Source organism: Microtus pennsylvanicus, chromosome 21 (assembly GCF_037038515.1).
Source record: "Microtus pennsylvanicus isolate mMicPen1 chromosome 21, mMicPen1.hap1, whole genome shotgun sequence".
In the NCBI taxonomy this organism is placed as follows: Eukaryota; Metazoa; Chordata; class Mammalia; order Rodentia; family Cricetidae; genus Microtus; species Microtus pennsylvanicus.
The window spans coordinates 15,521,669-15,541,459 of NC_134599.1; the positions used below are offsets into that span (position 1 = coordinate 15,521,669).

The 19,791-nt window shown below is 44.5% G+C and overlaps 1 protein-coding gene across 1 annotated transcript in view; it reads left to right on the plus strand.

Annotated features, from left to right (window-relative positions):
- Window positions 1–19,368, plus strand: part of Vopp1 (VOPP1 WW domain binding protein) — a 66,084-nt gene extending 46,716 nt beyond the window's left edge. The window contains exons 4-5 of the mRNA XM_075955326.1: window positions 12,796–12,932; window positions 16,953–19,368. Coding sequence (XP_075811441.1) covers window positions 12,796–12,932; window positions 16,953–17,143 — 328 coding nt within the window. The 3' untranslated portion in view covers window positions 17,144–19,368. The remainder of the gene's footprint in view (window positions 1–12,795; window positions 12,933–16,952) is intronic.
- Window positions 19,369–19,791: the final 423 nt, after the last annotated feature.

The window sequence follows — 19,791 nt, forward strand, 5'->3', positions numbered from 1 at the left end:
AGTGCCCTTCCCTAGTTTTGCCTCAAGTGCCCACTCTCAGTCTAGTGACAACCTCAGTTCCATGTCATCATCATGGCCCTGGTCTCTGGGACAGTCTGGCTGAGTAAAAGCATTTGGCTTGCCTTCTTCCTGGGCTGCTGGGGTAGGAGTTTGCAGAGCCTTTTCCGACTCCATTGTTGCTGTCTGGGTAAGAGGAGCTTGGAGAAGTACAAGTTCCGCCATGAGCAACTCCTTAGCCAGCTTCTGAAATAGTTGTTGTAGGAGGCCGCCTGTTTGTTTCCGGCTGCTTAGCCCCAAAATAGTCATAGAGAAACCATATTATCTGTAATACTGTTTGACCAATAGCCTAAGTGTATTTTTTGCTAACTCATACTTTAAATTAATCCATCTCCATTAATTTGTGTATTGCCACAAGGCTGTGGCTTACCAGGTAAAGTTCCAGCATCTGTCTCTGGTGGGGCTACATGACTCTCTGACTCTGCCCTCTCTCCTCTCTCTCTCTCTCTCTCTCTCTCTCTCTATATATATATATATATATATATATATATATATATATATATATATATATATATATATCTTCCAGCCTGGCTATACTCTGCCAAAAGCAGCTTCTTTATTCATTAACCAATAAAAACAACACATAGACAAAAGGACCTCCCACATCAAATGGTGTCACGGCAGATTGTGTTCAGGAGTCAGAATCAGCAGACTGAGACTTGTGACAAAGTTTCTGTTGCCTGAAAACCTCCCCTCATCTGTATCTACAGTGTCTTAGCTTTCAAGACAGGAACCCTACATCCTCACCCTTCCCCAAGCTCCTCACAAAGATTTGGGTAACGTACGAGATCCATCAGTTGCACCTTGAGAGAAGGGTGGGAGGCACACTGTCGTTCAGACAGTAGCCATGGGCAAGTCTTAGTTCTCCGAAGGTCTCTGGAGATACACTCTGCTCTGTAGCCAAGAGGCATTTTACATGTGGGCCGTGGCACAGTGCCACAAAGGGGACTTCTGTAAAAAGCACTGATCATTTCTTGAACTCGTCTGTTTGGTTTGCTTATGATCATGTGGGAGACCAAAACAGGAACAAAATACCTCGTGAGTTAAAGGGAGACTGAAACAGGAACAATATACCTTGATGGTTAAGGGTTCTGTTTGCAGCTAAGACATTAAAAATAAGTTTCTGTTTCTCTTAAGTCCTTGCAAGCTAAGGTTTCTGTTTGTAGTTATTTAAGTTCCTGTTTGTCCTGTGTTAAGTCCTTGTGAATTAAGGTTTCTATTTGTAGTCAGGAATAAGCTCCTGCTTCTTAGCTCTGATATAAACTGCTTACAACCCACTCACAAGATGTCATTACCCTTATTCCTTCCTTTTCATTGTATCTTTCTAACAACGTATAACAGCCAATTCTTGCACCTGTGCAAGTCTCCTATAAAAGAGACTTCAAAAGGCCGTCAGGGAGAGCTCTCTCAAATCCCAACTTAGGGTGAGAAAGCCAGCTCTCCAGTCCCAGGTTCACCCCCAAATACAGCTTGCTTTAATTGGACAATCATGATTTGATCTTTTCTACAAACAAATGTAGTAGTTTCTAAAATTTTGTGTCAGACCCCATTCCTAGGGAACCTCTGTGACTAGTCTTATAGGAAACTTGGTGACTAATACTGCCATGAGTCTGAAGGGAAGATAGGTCATAGTGACGCCCATCTCCAAATGTTCCCTGTTGAGTTCCTCAAGCTTCTGCTCCATGGAGACCTGTTTGCTTCCAATGGCGGCAGCGCTGGAGAAGCTGTCCCTGTAGTCTCTAGAAGGTGACTCAGGCTGTCAAAGTGGACTGTCACAGTCCAGGTCTTTTCCTCGGGCATGGTACCTGCAACTTAGTGTTTAAATGAGTTCCCATAGTTCAGCCTGGCAGGCCCTGTGGCAGAGGCTCTATCATACCTTATCTAAAACTTTTTTTTTTGGGGGGGGGGTCTTCCTATACATCAAGTAATTACCTCTTAGCCCTGGGGATGAGTTTTCACTAAAACAATCAAAGTCAAGGTAATGGTCATAGCCAACTGAACTAGTATGCAGGTCTCATTGAGTCAGGTGGTTGGTGGGGGTACAAGGTTCCCCCTTTTGCAGCAGCCTCATGTTAATTGAGGAGACATCGTGGACAGACTAATTGCTATTTGCCTCTCTTTTGCTTGAAATATTTAGGATATGGGTGCAGACACTAAGATCCACTGAGTTAGAGAATTCGTCCCCTGTCATGTAAGACATGAAAAGGAATTCATCTTCCTTGTAGATAAAGAGGAGGTGTTCCTTGTTCTGGCCTACACACCAAGAGCAGTAAGTTTTGTTTTCCCATGCATTCTCATCCTGTAACAATGAAATTTACTCTGATGGCGTCTGTGTCCATTCAAGGGAAAGGGCACTACTTGAACGTGGGGATGTCTTGTCATGTAAGTGTACTGTAAATTTAACCTACATTACTAAAGCATTCAATTTTCTATAACCAGCTTTTTAAAAAAAATACACCTGGTTTTGAATATTATTTTATATTAAACAAATCTTATTTTAAACTTGTTTTGAGTAACTTGAGTTAGGCTTAACTTTGACAGCATTTATGTAAGACTGTATAGTGGAAGGTACATTGGTTTCTCCCTCTCATTCTGTCTCTGTAAACGAGTTAGATTTGGGCTGAGCATAACAACAAACACATTTTGGACACATTAAAGACATTTGGTCATGGGGAAAGATCGTCACCAATCCCACATCAGACAGATCTTCAAAATAAACAAAGAACTCAAGAAATTGGTCATCAAAAGAACAAATAATCCAATAAAAAGTGGGGTGCAGACCTAAATAGAGAACTCTCAACTGATGAATCTAAAATGATTGAAAGACACTTAAGGAAGTGCTCAACATCTTTAGCCATCAGAGAAATGCAAATTAAAACAATTCTGAGATTTCATCTTACGCCTGTAAGAATGGTCAAGATCAAATACACTGATGACAACTTATGCTGGAGAGGATGTGGGGTAAAGGGAACACTTCTTCATTGCTGGTGAGAGTGCAAACTTGTGTAGCCACTTTGGAAATCAGTATGGCAATTTCTCAGAAAATTAGGAAAGAACCTACCTCAAGACCCAGCAATACAACTTTTAGATACATACCCAAAGGATGCTCAGTCATTCCACAAGTACATGTGCTCAACTAGGTTCATAGCACCATTATTTGTCATAGCTAGAACTTGGAAACAACCTAAATGCCCCTCAACTGAAGAATGGATAAAGAATATGTGGTATATTTAGACAATGGAGTACTACACAGTGGGGAAAAAAATAATGACATCTTGAAATTTGTGGGCAAATGGATGGATCTAGAAAACATCATATTGAGTGAGGTAACCCAGACCCAGAAAAACAAACATCATTGGTACTAACTCATAAGTGGCTTTTAGACATAAAGCAAAGAAAAACCAGCCTACAATTCACAACCCCAGAGAACCTAGACAACAAAGAAGACCCTAAGAGAGCCATCCATGGATCTAATCTACATGGGAAGTAAAAAAAGAAAAGATCTCCTGAGTAAATGGGGAGCATGGGTACCTCTGGCAAAGGTAGAAGAGGAGTGGGTAAGAAGGGAGAGAAGCCAGAAAAGAATATGTAGCTCAATAAAAAATAAAAAGCAGACATTTGATCAGTTATAAGGTGGCTAATAATTAACATTTATGTCTTAGCTATCTTTGTTGTAACAGTTTATAATAGACTGGCAAGATTTCGTAATTTTATCTGTTAAGATTTTAAGCCTTTATATTACAGTTTTGAAATGAAGCCCTTTTAGTACCAAAATACATTTTAAACTGTAAAAACCATCAATGGGGAAACTGGGGACCTCATTTGATCCTTCTATAGTGCAATTTTATAAACTCTAAATTAATTTGAAGAATAATTTCTATTAAATAGCTCATTTTATCATATATAATTATATATGTTACAGGAAAGAACAGTAAGATCGACTCTCAAAGAGACATAAGAATAAAAGGTGTATAATTAATTTTTACTGTAGTTTTTTTGATGTGTTCAGTCTCTCTAATAGTTAAACTTAACAAAGTTAGCAAAGATATACATGATTAGGCATTATCTTTATCTAATTTTTTTGCTAACATGAATAGACCATTATAAACTTAGGAATTTGTAAATCTCAGTCATCAAACATACATCATCCTTAAATTCCATCATTTTTTGACAAAATTTATTTATTGTAAAAAAAAATCCATCCTTACCTACAATATTTTAACCTTTTTAACCAAATAAATAGCTTCATAATTTATAAGACTTTTTGTATCTATTTATTTTTAAATTTTATTACTCTAAACAATAGTTGGATTCAGATTATATACATGGCATACTGTAGCAAATTGAGATTACCTGTATACAGACTGCTAAGTAGTAACCTTTTCTGTTGTAAGTTTTGAGCTATTTTTCTGATTGGAATTTTATAGTTTTATTTTTTGTTTTGGTTTTTTTTTTTCAATTTTCCCCCTCCACCCCGCAATGGTCTTACAGATCCTGAGAGGAAGAAAGTTTAAATTTCAGCAAAAGCTTTAAAGATATACATGAGCTTGAATGGGGGAACATTTTTGTAAATCAGAACGAAGAAGGGTGTATGTATTCAAAGGGCATCTGGAATTACAGCTAGCCATTATAACCTTTATATATAAACCTTTCTGATTTAACAGTTTCAAATACTAGTCATAAATAAACTTACCATTGTTGTAAGAACTTTTTCCTAAGGGGGCTTACTAGGCAATATCTAATTTCACTGGGGTCTTTAAACAACATATATATATAACAGCTTTTTCCTTGCTGCATTGGTGGGCCCTCTTCCCATTCTTACTTTTTAGCCTGTATGCCCTAGTTTCTCCAACCTTGATGTCAAATACAGTTAAGCGCTGATTGCATTTAACCAGCTGGCAAGAGCGAGGAGTTGACTGGATACTCAGATGAGGGCCCAGGACTTGCCTGTCGCTCCTTTCTTAAAGGAGTAATAACATACCAAGCCCATCTCTGGGTACTCGGCCACAGCTGGAACTGTTATTGGGAGGTTTCAGACATGGAGTGTTTGTGGTGGTGTGAATGAGAATGGCCCCCATTGGTTCATGTATTTAAATGCTGGATCCCTAGTTGGTGTAACCCTTTGGAAAGGACTAGGAGGTGTGGCCTTGTTGGAGGAAGTGTGTCACTGGGGGTGAGATTTCAGAAGCCCTGACCAGACTCAGGGTCTCTCTGCCTGTGGGTCAGGATGGAAAGCTCTCAGCTCCTTGCCTTGCATCTCTGCTTCCTGTGATAATCATGGATTAACCCAGATCTTTAACCAGTTTGTGTGTGTGTGTCTACAGGTGGAGGCAAACAACTTGAAAAGCTTAATAAGTATTTTTTTTCTTATAAAGACATCAGGTTGCAGAATAATGTATGATAAACTAAAGAGCAGTAAACAGAAAGTGAAAATTAGACAAAGGAACTCAAAACTTCTGACATCAGGCTGTTTCCCCTCCCCCCACACCCCCTCTTGATGTCTGTGTCTTTAAAACTGAAAAGTACAAATAAAATCAAGAGTACGCAGACTCTAGGGCAGAGGCAAAGGTAGACCACAGGCTTAAGGCAAAGGAGGCCCAAGAACAGGAAGAATATCCTATCTCAGGAGAAGCAAACTTAGAGACACAGTAGAAATGGCAGGCATTAGGACCTAATATAGAGCCGACCTCCAGTCTGTCCTGAGCCACACAGCTAAGAGGCATCCCCACACTGAAACTTGCCTTCTACTTTGTGGTCATTCTGAGGTGGGGTCCTGGATTCCCAGGCTGGCAAGGCTATCAGGATGCCAGGGGTCTTGGCTGGGCTAAGGAAATGGGAGGGGCTGCTTTGTTCCTGTCTGCATCACAGCCGCAGCCCCTGCTCCCTTGCTCTTGCAGCCACCACTTACCCTGTGTTATTTGCTGTCCTGTTGCAGCTGGGTTGTCTTACAGGGTTCCATCAGCGAGCCTCTATGGCTCACTGCCTATGGACCAGGGGAGCCCTTTGAGAGAAGGAAGATGGAAGTTGACTAAGTTCCAGGCTCTGAGTGAGATGTTAAGTGGGAGCTGAGTGACAAGGATGAGAAGAGGTGGGGTAGGTCTCTGAGACTGAGAGCCAGGGAGGAGCAGAGGAAGAATCATTTGGGCGGCACGACCGAGTGAGGAAATGGTCTTCAGACAGAAGGGCCGTTGGGTTAAGCTGTGGACAGGCAGAGGACATTCTAGTGTCCTGGGGAGTAAGAGGAGTGCAGTGCCTAATCTTCAAAGATCTCTGCTTAGAAGAGGAAAGGGGCAATCTGAGACCACCACAAGGAGTTTGTGACCCAGGCGGACCATCCTTAACTGTGGTAGTGGCTCCTGAACTAGCGCTTTTTCATTTGTGAGTGTTTGGACAGGAAGGCTTTCTCAAAGTAACATAGTCTCCCAGCGTCTATACCAGCAGCCAACGCCAAAAACCCTTGGGAGGTTTAATGTTCAATCTACTTCATAGAAGGCCAGTCGGCTTCACAAAAAGTGTGCGGCTTTTCCTTGAAGAGTGAAATACCACAGTCCTCCTCAGATCTCTTCAGTATACATTGAAGGGGTGAAAATCTTGGATTGGGTGGTCCCCGCATTAGGAGGAAAGTAAGTGGCTTGTTGAAATTTATTAGAAAGATAAATGCAAAGGCAATAGCAATAAAAAATAGACATCTCAACTCTATGTAATACCCATCACATGTCCTGACTCGGGAGTAAGAAAGGTTCCCAGGCAGGTGACTCCAGGAGCTGTTTGGTATGCTTGGAGATTCCCCGATCTGGAGGAAAGGGTATGTAACTGGGAAGACCACTGATAACAAGAGAGGATACACAGAGCAAATAACAAATACTGGCAACCGTAAGGACAGAGAATGTAAAGAATGCTCCAGGCACCCAAGCTGCAGTGACCCTGTGACTCAAAAGAGCAAGAGTGAAGTGTGCAGCCAAGAGAAGCCATCATGAAGCCAAAATGAGTGCGGTCCACCTGCCTCTCAGAACCAAGAGAGAGGGCACAAAATAAGACAGAAACACCAATAACAAACCAACAAAAAAACAACCCCCACAGAGCTTGCCCTGTGTGTACTGAGTCATGTATATAGTTGGCTGGTCATTCATGCAGACTGAAACCAAACCAGAACTCTCCTGAGAGGTGGGATCAGAAAACCAAGCCCTCTGCAATTGGTAACCCAGCATAGCACAGGACAACAAGGGGCGGATCCTCAGTACAAATTTTCTTCAGAAACTTTAAAGCTTCTCAAAGGGGCATATCTTCCTCAAAATATCAAAAAATGACGCCCCAAGAGGCCTGCCCCATGGGTCCTCAGAGGCCCATCCTTCTCCTCCCTAAGAAGGCTCCTCTAAGAGGCCTATACAAGGCACAAACTTTTTAACTGAATCCAGTACACCAATTTACCTCCTAAGGATGTCAGAAGGACTCATCCATTTTGTCTGGGAAAACAGCAGCCTTTCCAGACCTTTCTGATTTCAGTGACCCTGGAATGTTTGTCAAGGAATCCTCACATGTAGCGCAACCTCTCCTTAGCCCGGAAGGCCCAGTGAGGTTGGGTCCTGTGTTGGTGTGGGAGAGCTCACTGGGGCTTCAAATGATAATCCATGTGAGGACGTTACAGATCGCCATGCTTTATTAAGCCTATTGAGAGAATCGTGAGTTCTCTAGAATGCTAGGAGTACACTCAGGCCTTAGACACTTGGTGCAGAGACAAACGAGGGTAGCATTTTTATTTTTTATTTTATTTTTTTTGAAGCTTTACTTTTTTATTTTTTTTAATTTATTTATTTATTAAGGATTTCTGCCTCCTCCCCGCAACCGCTTCCCATTTCCATCCCCCTCCCCCGATCAAGTCCCCCTCCCTCATCTGCTCGAAGAGCAGTCAGGGTTCCCTGACCTGTGGGAAGCCCAAGGACTGCCCACCTCTATCCAGGTCTCGTAAGGTGAGCATCCAAACTGCCTAGGCTCCCACAAAGCCAGTACGACCCACATGGGAGCACCGGACAGAAATCTCAAGGTCCAAATCAGGAGCAGAATGAGACGGAGCACGAGCAAGGAACTCAGGACCACGAGGGGTGCACCCATACACTGAGACAATGGGGATGTTCTATCAGGAACACCAAGGCCAGCTGGGCTAGGTCTTAAAAAGCATGGGATAAACCCGGACTAGCTGAACATAGCGGACAATGAGGAATACTGAGATCTCAAGAACAATTGCAGTGGGTTTTTTGATCCTACTGCACGTACTGGCTTTGAGGGTAGCATTTTTAAAGTTAAAAGGCTGTAGTCACATCTAACCTGGTGTAGGCTAAGGGGTCTTTACAGTGTGACCGTTATATTGTAAAATGTCACACAAGACCTTTCCTCCAGAGGAACCAAGCTGTTTTTATGTACCAGGACCCTTTCTCAGCAGGGAAGGAGGGCCCTTCTAGTGTTGTAAAGCAGTTTATGATGTTTGTTTTCAGGCATATGTGACTTCCAAGGGACCACCTGACATTTCTTAAGCTATTTCAGAACACCCATGCCTGGGCTGCTAAAATCTGTGGAGCATAAACTGAGGGTTGTTGATGAGCCGTCATCCTGTAAAGTGGATGATGATAAAATCATACTAGTTTCAGAAACAGAGCAAGAAAGGAGACTTAGCAGAACAGAACATGAGAGACTCTAGAGTCCATTCCAAAGGGCTCAGCCTGCGTCAGGGGATGCTTTCCTTGTAGTGTGGGCAGTTTCAGAGGCTCAGGAATAGAGCTTAAGACAAAGCCTCAGCAAAGCTTTGCTCTGCTTTCAGTAAGAGGTCATTGGAAGGCCGGGCGGTGGTGGCGCACGCCTTTAATCCCAGCCCTCGGGAGGCAGAGACAGGCGGATCTCTGGGAGTTCGAGGCCAGCCTGGTCTACAAGAGCTAGTTCCGGGACGGGCACCAAAGCTACAGAGAAACCCTGTCTCGAAAAACCAAAAAAAAAAAAAAAAAAGAGAGAGAGAGATCATTGGAGCGGGAGTAGGGGGGCTAGGAGAGGGAGATAGGGGGAGGCTCCCTGGTGCTGAAGGCCAAACCCTCTGGAATGGACTCTATGATTCTCCTGTTTCAGGATGGGGAAGGGAAACAGTCTCATGAAGTCTAATGGTTTTACAGAATAAAGACAGTCGCAAGTCCTGACAATTTTAAAATACATTGGTGGGTACATCAGAGAGATGGTTACAGCAGGATAGAAAAAGCTTCTCTGCAGGCAGTAGATGCCTATCTGATGACATTCTTAGCTTTTGGGTTCCTGGAAGCTAGGAGGAGCCTGAGAATTTGATAGATTCCAAACAGTTTTCATCTATTAGTCACAGGGTTTTCCTCTATTTCTTAGTCCTGACACAGAGGAGGGAAAGGCATGGCTATTTAGGGGCTAAAGCTAGTCCAAGATAAAGTAGTTAGGTTCTAGACCTGCATCATTCCAACTGTGTGCATGCACGGGGGGCTTTTGTGTGCGTGGGAAAACAGGGGTGGTATATTACATCTTCAGGTTGGTTCCTCTGTAGCCTTACAGTGGTAGATAGCAGCAGATGCAGGTACATCGATCTCCTTATCAGGAGCTCATTGGATCCCAACAGCCCACAGGTGTTATCAGACAAGTCGGCTTTACTGTCTGGACTTGCTCCATCTACCTGAGGCTTTTAGGTCATTAACCCTTCAGTAACAAGTAGGCCATTATATGGGAGTACTCTGCAGACAGTGCGCAAATCTTTCTTATTTATTTTTGTTTTATGTGCATTGGCGTTTTTCCCATATGTATTGTCTGCGTGAGAGTGATGGATCCTGGAGTTATAGACAGTTGTGAGCTGCCATGTGGATGCTGGGAATTGAGCCCAGGTCCTCTGGAAGAGCAATCAGTACTCTTAACCGCTGAGCCATCTGTCCAGCCTCCACAAAACTCCTAATGCCAGGAATTCGGGGAAACGTGGCAAAGGTTTTGAGCAGCTCTTTTGGTGAGGTTGTTCCCAGCATGATGAGGTAAGAGTTTGGTGGAGAAGAGGTCTCAGGCTGAGAGAGAAAAAGTCAGCGCTATCAGTTAGTTCAATGTCCTCAGCTGACCTCTGCGGCTGCTTTTCATTCTTTTCTTTCTTTTTTTTTTTTTGCTTCTTTTTTATTGTTTTTTTGCTCTATACATTTTTCTCTGCTCACCTCCCATCCTCCCCTCTCCCCTTCTAGCCTTCCCTTTGACACCCACGCTCCCAATTTACTCAGGAGAGTTTGTCTCTTTCTCCTTCCTATGTAGAGTCATGTATGTCTCTCTTGGGGTCCTCTTTGTTGTCCAGGTTCTTGGCCTCTGCTTCTTTACTGCAGTTGGGAGGAGAATGCTTTTAAGAGGCCCTGCCAGCTATAGAAACAAAGCTGAGGTTTGAATGAAATTTTCCAGTTTTAGAATGGCGGCTGTTTGTACCCCTCATTAGCATTGTAAAGCACATGTTGCAAAATGGGAGAGATGGGCAGGGATAGCTGTGTGGATGAGCCTGCTCCTGGAGGTTCCCACACCGCTCCTGGAATGGATCCAGGCAACAGGGTCTTGTGTTATTGGTGCCCCTCCCCAGGAGATTGCAGGCTGGGAAACTGCCATGTTAAAAGAATTAAAAAGGCAAACTGAATTAAAGAAACTGGATTACTTCTGACTTTAGAAAATGAAAGCAACTTTGCCTTCTAACCAACCCTTAGGAAGCTTCCCAAAACTATGCTGTACGACAGACTACAGTGGGCACCCTGCCTGTGGATATAATCCTTTGAAAACAACTCTTCTCATTAATTGCCACAACTCTCACCCAGCTAACTTGAAGTTCACTTTCCTGGCCTTTGTCAGCACCCCTCCCCCTATTAGAAGTAAGTCCTCAGGCTATTATTTCAATGAGGAACAGATCAATTACATGTATTCCCAAAGACACGGCTGGTCTGTCAAGTGACTCTGTGCTGTCGTTGCTTCTGAAGTGTGAGGTACAGTGTCATTTTTCATTTAGGAGGGAAAAAAGTTCCGTTTGGCAGTATAACCAACATCTTGACCTCGTATCATAGTGAAGACCACAGATGACTTATTTGCAAACCAGAGAGCCAGATCCATTGGAATGGCCAGCAGTGACTTGCTGTGTACAACCCTGTATACTCTAGGCTTTGAGTCACTGTTCTCAGATATGTTTGTAGGACTTGACGTTAAAGGTAAGATGATAAACCTAAAGAGGCAAGTCCAGCTAGGCTTAGTGGTACTGCCCTGTAATCTCAGCTGCCTGGGAGGCTAAGGCAGGAAAATTACATGTTGAAAACCTGCATGGACTATAGAGTGCATTCGAGCCAGTTTAATGAGACCCGACCTGAGAGTGAAAAATGTAGTGAAAAACAAGGGTCTGGGGATGTAGGACTATACTGATAGAGATAGAGCGAGAGTGGGGGAGGGGGGAGAGAAAGACAGAGTGGGGGAGAGAAAAAGACAGAAAGAGAGAGGGAGAAGGGAAGCTGGAGACAGGGAGGGGCAGGGGGACAGAGGAGGCAGAGACAGACAGATGCTGTCCCTCGTGTGATTCCAGCATCTTTGCTGATGAGGTTCTTTACTTTGCCAGACCTCAGAATCTACTTCCCACGTCCCTCCAGAGCCAACTCCTGCGTCTCTCCCCTGAGCTTTCCCTGCTCCAGGCCTCGTCACACATGTCCTTCTTCTCACCGGGCTTCCTGTTCCTCCTCAAGGCACCGCCTTCTCATTTAGAACATAGCTCAGATATGGCTGGAGGAGAGTATTTGTCCATTCCCATGTGCAATAATAGTATCTTTGTGTACGCCTCCCGGTGCACCGAATTACACACTCAAACTATAGTGAGGAGTTTTGATAGAAAATATTTCACACAGGTCTGTTCTTCCAGCCTTCATTTTTCTTTCTGATCACTTACTTGTGCATTTGCCTTTCGGTTTCTCTTCTATTAAAAATTAAGTCCATCGAGGTGTGGGGAAGGGACTCACTGACTGTCTTTGGTAGGATTTCTACTACTGTGATAAAACACCGTGCCTAAAGCAACTTGAGGAGGAAGGAAGGGATGTATTTCATCTCACAACTCTCGGGTCAAGTTCTGTCACTGAGGGAAGTCAGGGCCAGAACTGAAGCAGAAGCTGCCCAGGGACACTGCTTAAGGGCTTGCTCCTTATGACTTTCTCAGCCTGCTTTCTTCTGTATCCCAGGTCCACCTACCCAGGGGTGCTCACAATGAGTTTGGCCCTCCCACATCAGTCAATCAAGAAAATGCCCCCACAGACTTGCCTATGGGGAGTCTCATGGAGATATTTTCTCATTTACTATTCTATCTTCCCAGATATGTTTGTGTCAAATTGGAAAAAAAAAAAAACCAGCACACCGCACAGATGATTATGTATAGTTAGTGGACTGGCTTTTTTACGTCAACTTGACACAGGCTAGACTCATCAGAGAGAAGAGAACCTCCATTGAGAAAATGCAGGGCAAGTATTTCACTGATATCATCCATAGGAGGATTGTCCCAAGGTGAAACACTCGGGGAGGACCAACACTAGTCGTATGCCTTCATGGCTGGAGGCTTCCCACAGCTTGATGGATCTCTCTGCTTTGCCACTTTGGAGTAGTATTCCAAAAACAACTGGGAATCATCCGGCATTTTTGTTACCATTCTAGAGCCTGGCCTCAGCCTGTGTCTTGAACTCTGGCCTCGTGTCTTGATCTCTGCAGGTTCCTGTTGATGATGGGTGTGCTCTTCTGTTGCGGAGCTGGTTTCTTCATCCGCCGGCGCATGTATCCACCACCACTCATCGAGGAGCCCACATTCAATGTGTCCTACACCAGGCAGCCACCAAACCCTGCTCCAGGTCAGCCTGCCTCATCTTTGTCTGTCCTCTTCTGCCATTTATAATGCCCAGAGTGTGCTTAAAGAGATAAATCAGACTGTTTGGTCATTAATTTCTAATGGCTGGTTTTATTGGCTATTTCTGCTGGTAGCAATGCAATATATTCTGTGCCTATCAGCTCATGTTTTTATATTATTGTTGATGTCCCCTGTGTGAGTGATACACGGTTCATATATGCATAGATGCCTTTTCCTTTTTCCTTTAAAAAGCTGTTTAATATATACACTTTTATATATAAACAATAATGACCCTACCATTCTTAATTCATCTGGAGTATGTTATTAAAAGACAATTTATTTGGTGTTTTTATGATTGCTTATGATTTTGTTGTTTTTTGTTTGTCTGTTTTGCATCTTAAAAAATTACTCAGTAAGTATGCATTGTGTACCTTGTAGTAATATGGGTGGCGGGGCTGCGTCCCCAACACCCCAGCCGCCTGCTCGGCTAGCTTATGCCCCGAAATAATTACACGGACACTGTATTCTTTTAATCACTGCTTGGCCAATTAGCTCTAGCCCTTACTGGCTAATTCTGATATCACAATCAACCCATTTCTAATAAACTGTAGCACCGGTCTTACCGGGAAGATTCTAGCCTAAGTCCATCCTGGGTCGGAGCTTCATGCGTGCATCTTCCCTGGAGCTGGGAGCATGGCGTCTCCCTGAGTCGTCTGCTCCCGAGAGGAGAGCTGTCCTCACTTCCTCTTCCTCCCGGCATTCTGTTCTGTTTACTCCACCTACCTATGTCCTAACCAATAAAATGGGCCAAGGCAGTTCCTTTATTAGCCAATGACCTTCCTCCATCAGTACCTATTTGAATATTCATAAGTAGTGCAGCAGTAGACATTTTTATAGAAGTCACTACTGGCCTTGTAGAGCATATTACCTCAAGTAATTTTTAAGATCAAAGAGAATTAGCTATTTCTTAGTTCTTACAGGACACTTTTGCCTTAAATGTGTAAATCTTCCTCATCCTATGGTAGTTGGTGTTGCCTCCCCTCAAGGCACCAGCTGGTATGTGAGTTTTGACAATGCCTCTGAGGTTCCCTGCCTTGGATGGAATCTTCTGAAAATGGAGAGTTGCAAGGTCCCAGCAGCTAGAGTGGACAGGCACTGCTCATCCTTTCTCTGAACGAAAGATTTTATGTTTGATGAAGTTGAGGCCACTATCTTGATTGTGTTCACATGGCCCTGCTCTAGTCATGGGTTCTACCTGGAGGCCTTGGGGAGAGTATGTCCATTCATCCCACCCTGCAGGGAGACAAGGGTTGGAGACAAGATTAGTGGAGCACACTATGTGGAAGTGACATTTCATCAGCCTCTTTAAGATGCCCACAGAGTTTCAAATAGTCACTGTTAACTGCAGTAAATACTAACAGTCTATATCAGGAGGAACACCGAGTTTTAAAAAAAAAGAATAAAGTACCTGTGAAAGCATAAAAAAAGACCATTGGTTAGTCTGCCAGTGTGAGGATGTCAAGGACTTAGGACTGGCCTCATACATCTTAGATCAGAGTTGTTATCGTGGGGCTAAGAGGCGTAGTGAGGGTGCTGAGGTTTGCTACCATTCCATCCGTGCTCTAAGTGGTACCTGGAAGCATTCAGAAACACAAGTGCCCTTATTTACCCCATAACCACCAGTGTTGCAGACCCCCCTGGAGTTAAAGGATCCCAGCTGCAGAAGACATTGGTTTAGGTCCCTAGGTCTCTGCAGTGAGTTGCTAGTTATCCCAAATTCCTTTTTCAAGAATATAAACTTAGTTGAGCTGGGTGGCACACAGAAGAGGCCTAATCAATGCTGAGATGTATGCAAGGACTTTGTGCACTTGCTGGGGGATTCCACTTTTCTCTTATTGGTAGTACGAAGGACAGAAACTGGATTTTAGGGAACCAATGTGTGTGCTCGACCATGGTTGACACAAATACAACTCTCCCTCCGAGCTATAGTCCCAGCCCTTGGCTTTTAGAGACAGTGTCTCACCCTGTAGCCCAGACTGGCCTTTACCAGTGTGTGGTCCAGGCTATCTTGAGACTTCATATCTTCTTGCCCCAGCCTGTCCAGTGCTTTGATTTTAGGAATGCACCAAGACATCTTTTAAACTATGCTTGGTAATGAAGAAGAAACAGCAGAAGATTCATTCTCTGGAAGGCAGGAAAGGGCAGCACTCTATAGGCTGGTGTGAGAGGGAACTTATAGTACTGGTAGGACCAGCATCCGTGTCCAGCACCATTGATGAGGCACACAGTGAAGAGCTACTGCTGATTGGTGGTGAGAAGGATGGTCTAGCATCATAGTTCTGGGGCTTTTGCATGGGCCGAGTAAGACTCTGAGCTAATCAGAATGTATAGCAAAACCCCTTTCTCCACCAATAGCAAGGTGAAGAATGGTGTCGGAAATGTCCATCTGCCTTGCTGTAACCTACTTCCCTGATGTACCCACCAATTTATTTTAAAATCTCTTTGATTTATGACTTTCTTTGTTCTGCTCCCATTAAAAAAAAAAAAGCCCTCGGAAGTGCTTCCACTCTGGAACACAGAAACTGGGTGACCTAGCTCCTTATTCCTGGGCCGTGGTCACTCGGATTAGGCTCCAGGATAAACCATCTCTCACTCCCTTTGAGATGAGAGCTGTGGTTTTTGTGTTAACACCTTCATTCACCCAAAGGTCTTGTCCAGTTTTGCTCTGGTTCACAGCTTTAATCTGTATTTGTCATCCTGCTTTGCATATTTGTCCATTACAATTGACTGTATTGGTTTCCTTGGGAACTTTTGTTCTTACTGTATCATTTGTGATGCAGTTGACTGTAGTTCTGAAGTTTTCCATTTCCGTAGCATCATGTGCACATTGGGAACAGGTCTTTGAAACGGTCTCTCTGAGGTCTGGGGATATCTGCCTAACTCGTCAGCCTTGTCTCCATGGGTTTCATGCATGCATCGCTGTCTTTCTGCTTCTACTTCCCTGAGTATGCATCTCTGCTCAGTCAAACATGGATCCGTCTTCTTTCTGTTCCCCTCTGTGTGATATATCTTCCCCACCTTTTGTTTGTTATGCTTTTCTAACATCATAAATGTATCTCTATGTCAAATATTTTGTGAAAATTTAAGGTACATCCAGTTTGCCAATCCCTACAAAATCCACGAGCCAGTGTTAATCTGAGCAGCCCCACTGTGGGGACATTACAAACACAGGCCAAGCAATATCTCTAGCCCAGAGACAGCAGCCTTCCCTATGCCCGCCTCTCACAGGCAATTGGGTCCCCCATTTTTTTCCTCTGGTCCTTTCAGTGTACATAATAGGCACTTCCTTCTGTCAAAGAAGGAGGAGGCATATATCAGGAAACTGCCAGGTATACCCAGCATGGGCCTGTGGGAGTTCCCTTTGGCCCACCTGGATGACAGATACCCTTTGTCTTCATAAAGTGGTACAGGAATGGAGACCTCACCTTCAGATACAGTGAATTTCTGGTAAATTATGTTCAAACCGTGTTGGGGAGACGATGATAAATCTGGGCCAACAGATTACTTAGGGGATCTTCTCACAGCCAGGGCACAGTGACGACTCTCTGTGGTCCAGCTTCCACCTGGACTGGGCACACTCCTGCAACCACACTTCCAGCACGTACTTCACCGGCTCCAGCAAAGTGAGCTGCCTTGTTTTCAGCTCCCGGAGTTTGTGATGGGCTCCAGTGCCTCCCTAGGACACTCCCTCATTCTTTCCTACTCCTGTACTTTATTGCACTCTGGAGACTGATGATATTTCAGCAGCACACCTCTCCAGAGGAACTGTGCTCCCCTAGGGCAAGACCACGTGTTTCTCTTGCTTGTTACCTCATCTAGCTGTTTACTGTCTCGAGGACTGTTTGGTTCCTTATAGACAGATCAGTAGTGACTGATGGGGGCACAAGGGGCCGGGTAGTACGGAGATGTGCCAAATGGTGGGGTTTTCTCTTTTGTACTCACATACGGATATCTTGTCTTTCAGGAACCCAGCAGATGGGGCCGCCATATTACACTGACCCTGGAGGACCCGGGATGAATCCTGTTGGCAATACCATGGCAATGGCTTTCCAGGTCCAACCCAATTCACCTCACGGAGGCACAACCTACCCACCACCTCCTTCCTACTGCAACACACCTCCACCTCCCTATGAACAGGTGGTGAAGGACAAGTAGCAAGATGCTACCCAGAAGGCAAAGAGGCTGGACAGGCCCTTCTGTGTGTCCTCCCCATCCTCACTGATACTTGCTGACAGGGTGGTCCAAGGGCAACTGCTCTTTGATATCTTCAAAGCAAGCCAGCTCTCTTTCAAGTTTTTTGTGGAGGACATTTGAATTTCATACTGTGTCTCCTCTGTCGCTTCTGTTTCTGATGTAGTCTGTGCTCTCTGGGAGAGTGTGGTAGCAGTCCCCGAAGGTTGACATTCCTGCGGTGGCTAGGGTAGATCCTCAGGAGAGAGGCTGAGAGGAAAGGAAGGCATAGCCTATGTCGGGGCAGGTGAGGGGTCAGGATGCAATAAGACTCACATCATGTGGTAGTGGGAAGAGAAGCTTGAATGGCCGCTGTCCACTGTCCTAGCCCGTTCTCCTCATAGAAGCAGTGGAAATGTGCCGGGGAGGCCTGCTGAAGCTGCTTGGCCTCCACTCACGTTTCGAAAATAGGCTTTCCTCTATAGGGACCGTAAAGACCCAAGTGTATCCTGTTTCCAGTGCAAGATGAGGGTCAGAATCAGGCCCCAGTTGGACATCTGCAGTTAACTAAAGACCATTAAAGAGGAAAGTCTTTTAAGTTAGGAAAAACCACTCCCTGCTCCAAATGAGACGTTGCATTTTATGAATCATGCTGTGGCTTCAGGGAACTTTTCTTTTTCTGCATTTATTGAAGTGAGAGTCTTGTCCTTCAAGATCAGATGGCGAGTGAACCCTTGGGGTCACTGCCCAGAGGGCTTCAAAACCCTTCCCCTAGGTAGTTCTGGTGATGGCTTTCGTGGCCAGGTCGGAGCAGGAGACACAGTAGACTGGTTAGTTTACACAGACCCTTGGAGGGGGAGAGAGGAGTTGAAGGAGCTCAGCAAAGCAGGGCCAGCATTGCTGAAGAAGAACTAGGGTTGTGTTTGATCCTAGCATGGATGTGCTAGACTCAGAAGACGGGAAGTTTCTGGATACAGTGGAAACCTACTTAGTTGCACAGACCACATAACCAAATTAGAGAAAGAAAGTGTAGTTAGAGATGCTATTTCCCAGGTGAGAATCCGAGCTCACCCATAGATTTACAAGTAGCCGAGGGAGTTCTTAACAGTGAGGAGTGTGTTCCCTTGCGTAGTTAGTCACGTTGATGTGTATTTAAACCCAGATTGAGACCTTGTGTACTAAGAGCAAGGCAGTATAGCTGAGATGTCTAGATTTACTTTATGTGTCGTACTGTGGGGACTGGGGCTGGGAGTAAGGGGACTGACATTTTAAATGAACCAATCAGAGCCTTTTGATAAATTGTTACTCATTGGATTGGGTATCCAAACATATTCCTGGAATGTTCTTGACCACCTACGAGACCAGGAAGCGTGGTGTCCTGCTCTATTGGGGTATTAAATGGGGCAGGGGTTCAGGAATCAGGACAGTAGCAGCAGAGGCTTAGTTTTAAGGACAGGAAGCATGGGGACTTGGTAGATAGTTTCATAGAAATTCCAGGGAAGGAATGAACACCCTTTAAGGCAGTTCGTGGACACAGTGCTGCTGCCCGTATCATTGAGCACCCTTGTGTCTCTGGCATCCCTGCATCCTGTCCTGGATCCAGTACCCCTCCAGGTTTGGGTCCTCGTTTTAAACAAGACAACAAAGCACAATGTCTGCTGTTTACAATCAAGACAACTACACGGTCCAAGCATTTCTGCTCCCTTATGGTTTTAATTTTAGTTTCCTCTGTTCCTTTTAAAAATAAGCACAGTGAGAGCTGCTCCTGTTGTCTGCACCAGGGGACAGCTGAATCAAGGCATTCAGCATCCATGACTACATTTTATCTTTTTGATAGCAAATCCTTTTGAGAAACTGAGCGACTGATAGGGCCCAGCAATTTTATACTCCAGTGTCTGTGTCAGATAAATTTTGTTTGCCATGGAGCTTGCCTTGGAATTCCTTCAGCCGTAAACACGGGCAAAGCCTATGGAAATTGCACTTCTGGGGACAGTCCCCAGCATTCTTGTTTTCTTGTCTTCAGTAATGTTTGCCCTTTCCTGCAGCTCCACTTACGTGTGCTGAGGTCCTACAGAGCGGTGCTTGGGGCCAGACCTGAAGGAGACTTGCGCATGCTCTTTCCTGGCAACACTGGGCTCCTATTTCTTCTTTGTTCTCTTTTGATAGGGTCCTGTTTCCTATGTATACAAAAATAAAAGTGAATTTGGTCATGTGCTGTGGTTGTTTGTTGGGGTGTGGGAAAGGGATGGAGATAAGTTCCTAATGAGAAATTATACCATGAATTCATATGGGAAGTGGGCTTGAGTAGATGGTGCTCCCTACCTACATAGCTGGAAGCTAAATGTCATCCAGGAATTTGTGTGCCTTTTGGTCCAATGACACACTTTCAAAAATCAAGACAGGAAAAAGTCGCCGGAGGCAAGTGAGAAGCAGAAGTGTTTATCTCACAGGGGATGCTGTTTGGGGACAGGAATGTGGCCCTGCTCTCTTGCAGGAAGTTAGCCCTCTAAAGTACTACTGGATGTGGTGTCCACAGGTGTCATCTTGGCTGCTCAGAGACCCAAGGCCCAAGGACTGCATGAGTGCAGGAGTCCAAGACAGGCAAGACAACAGAGCCCATTCTCACCTCAAGC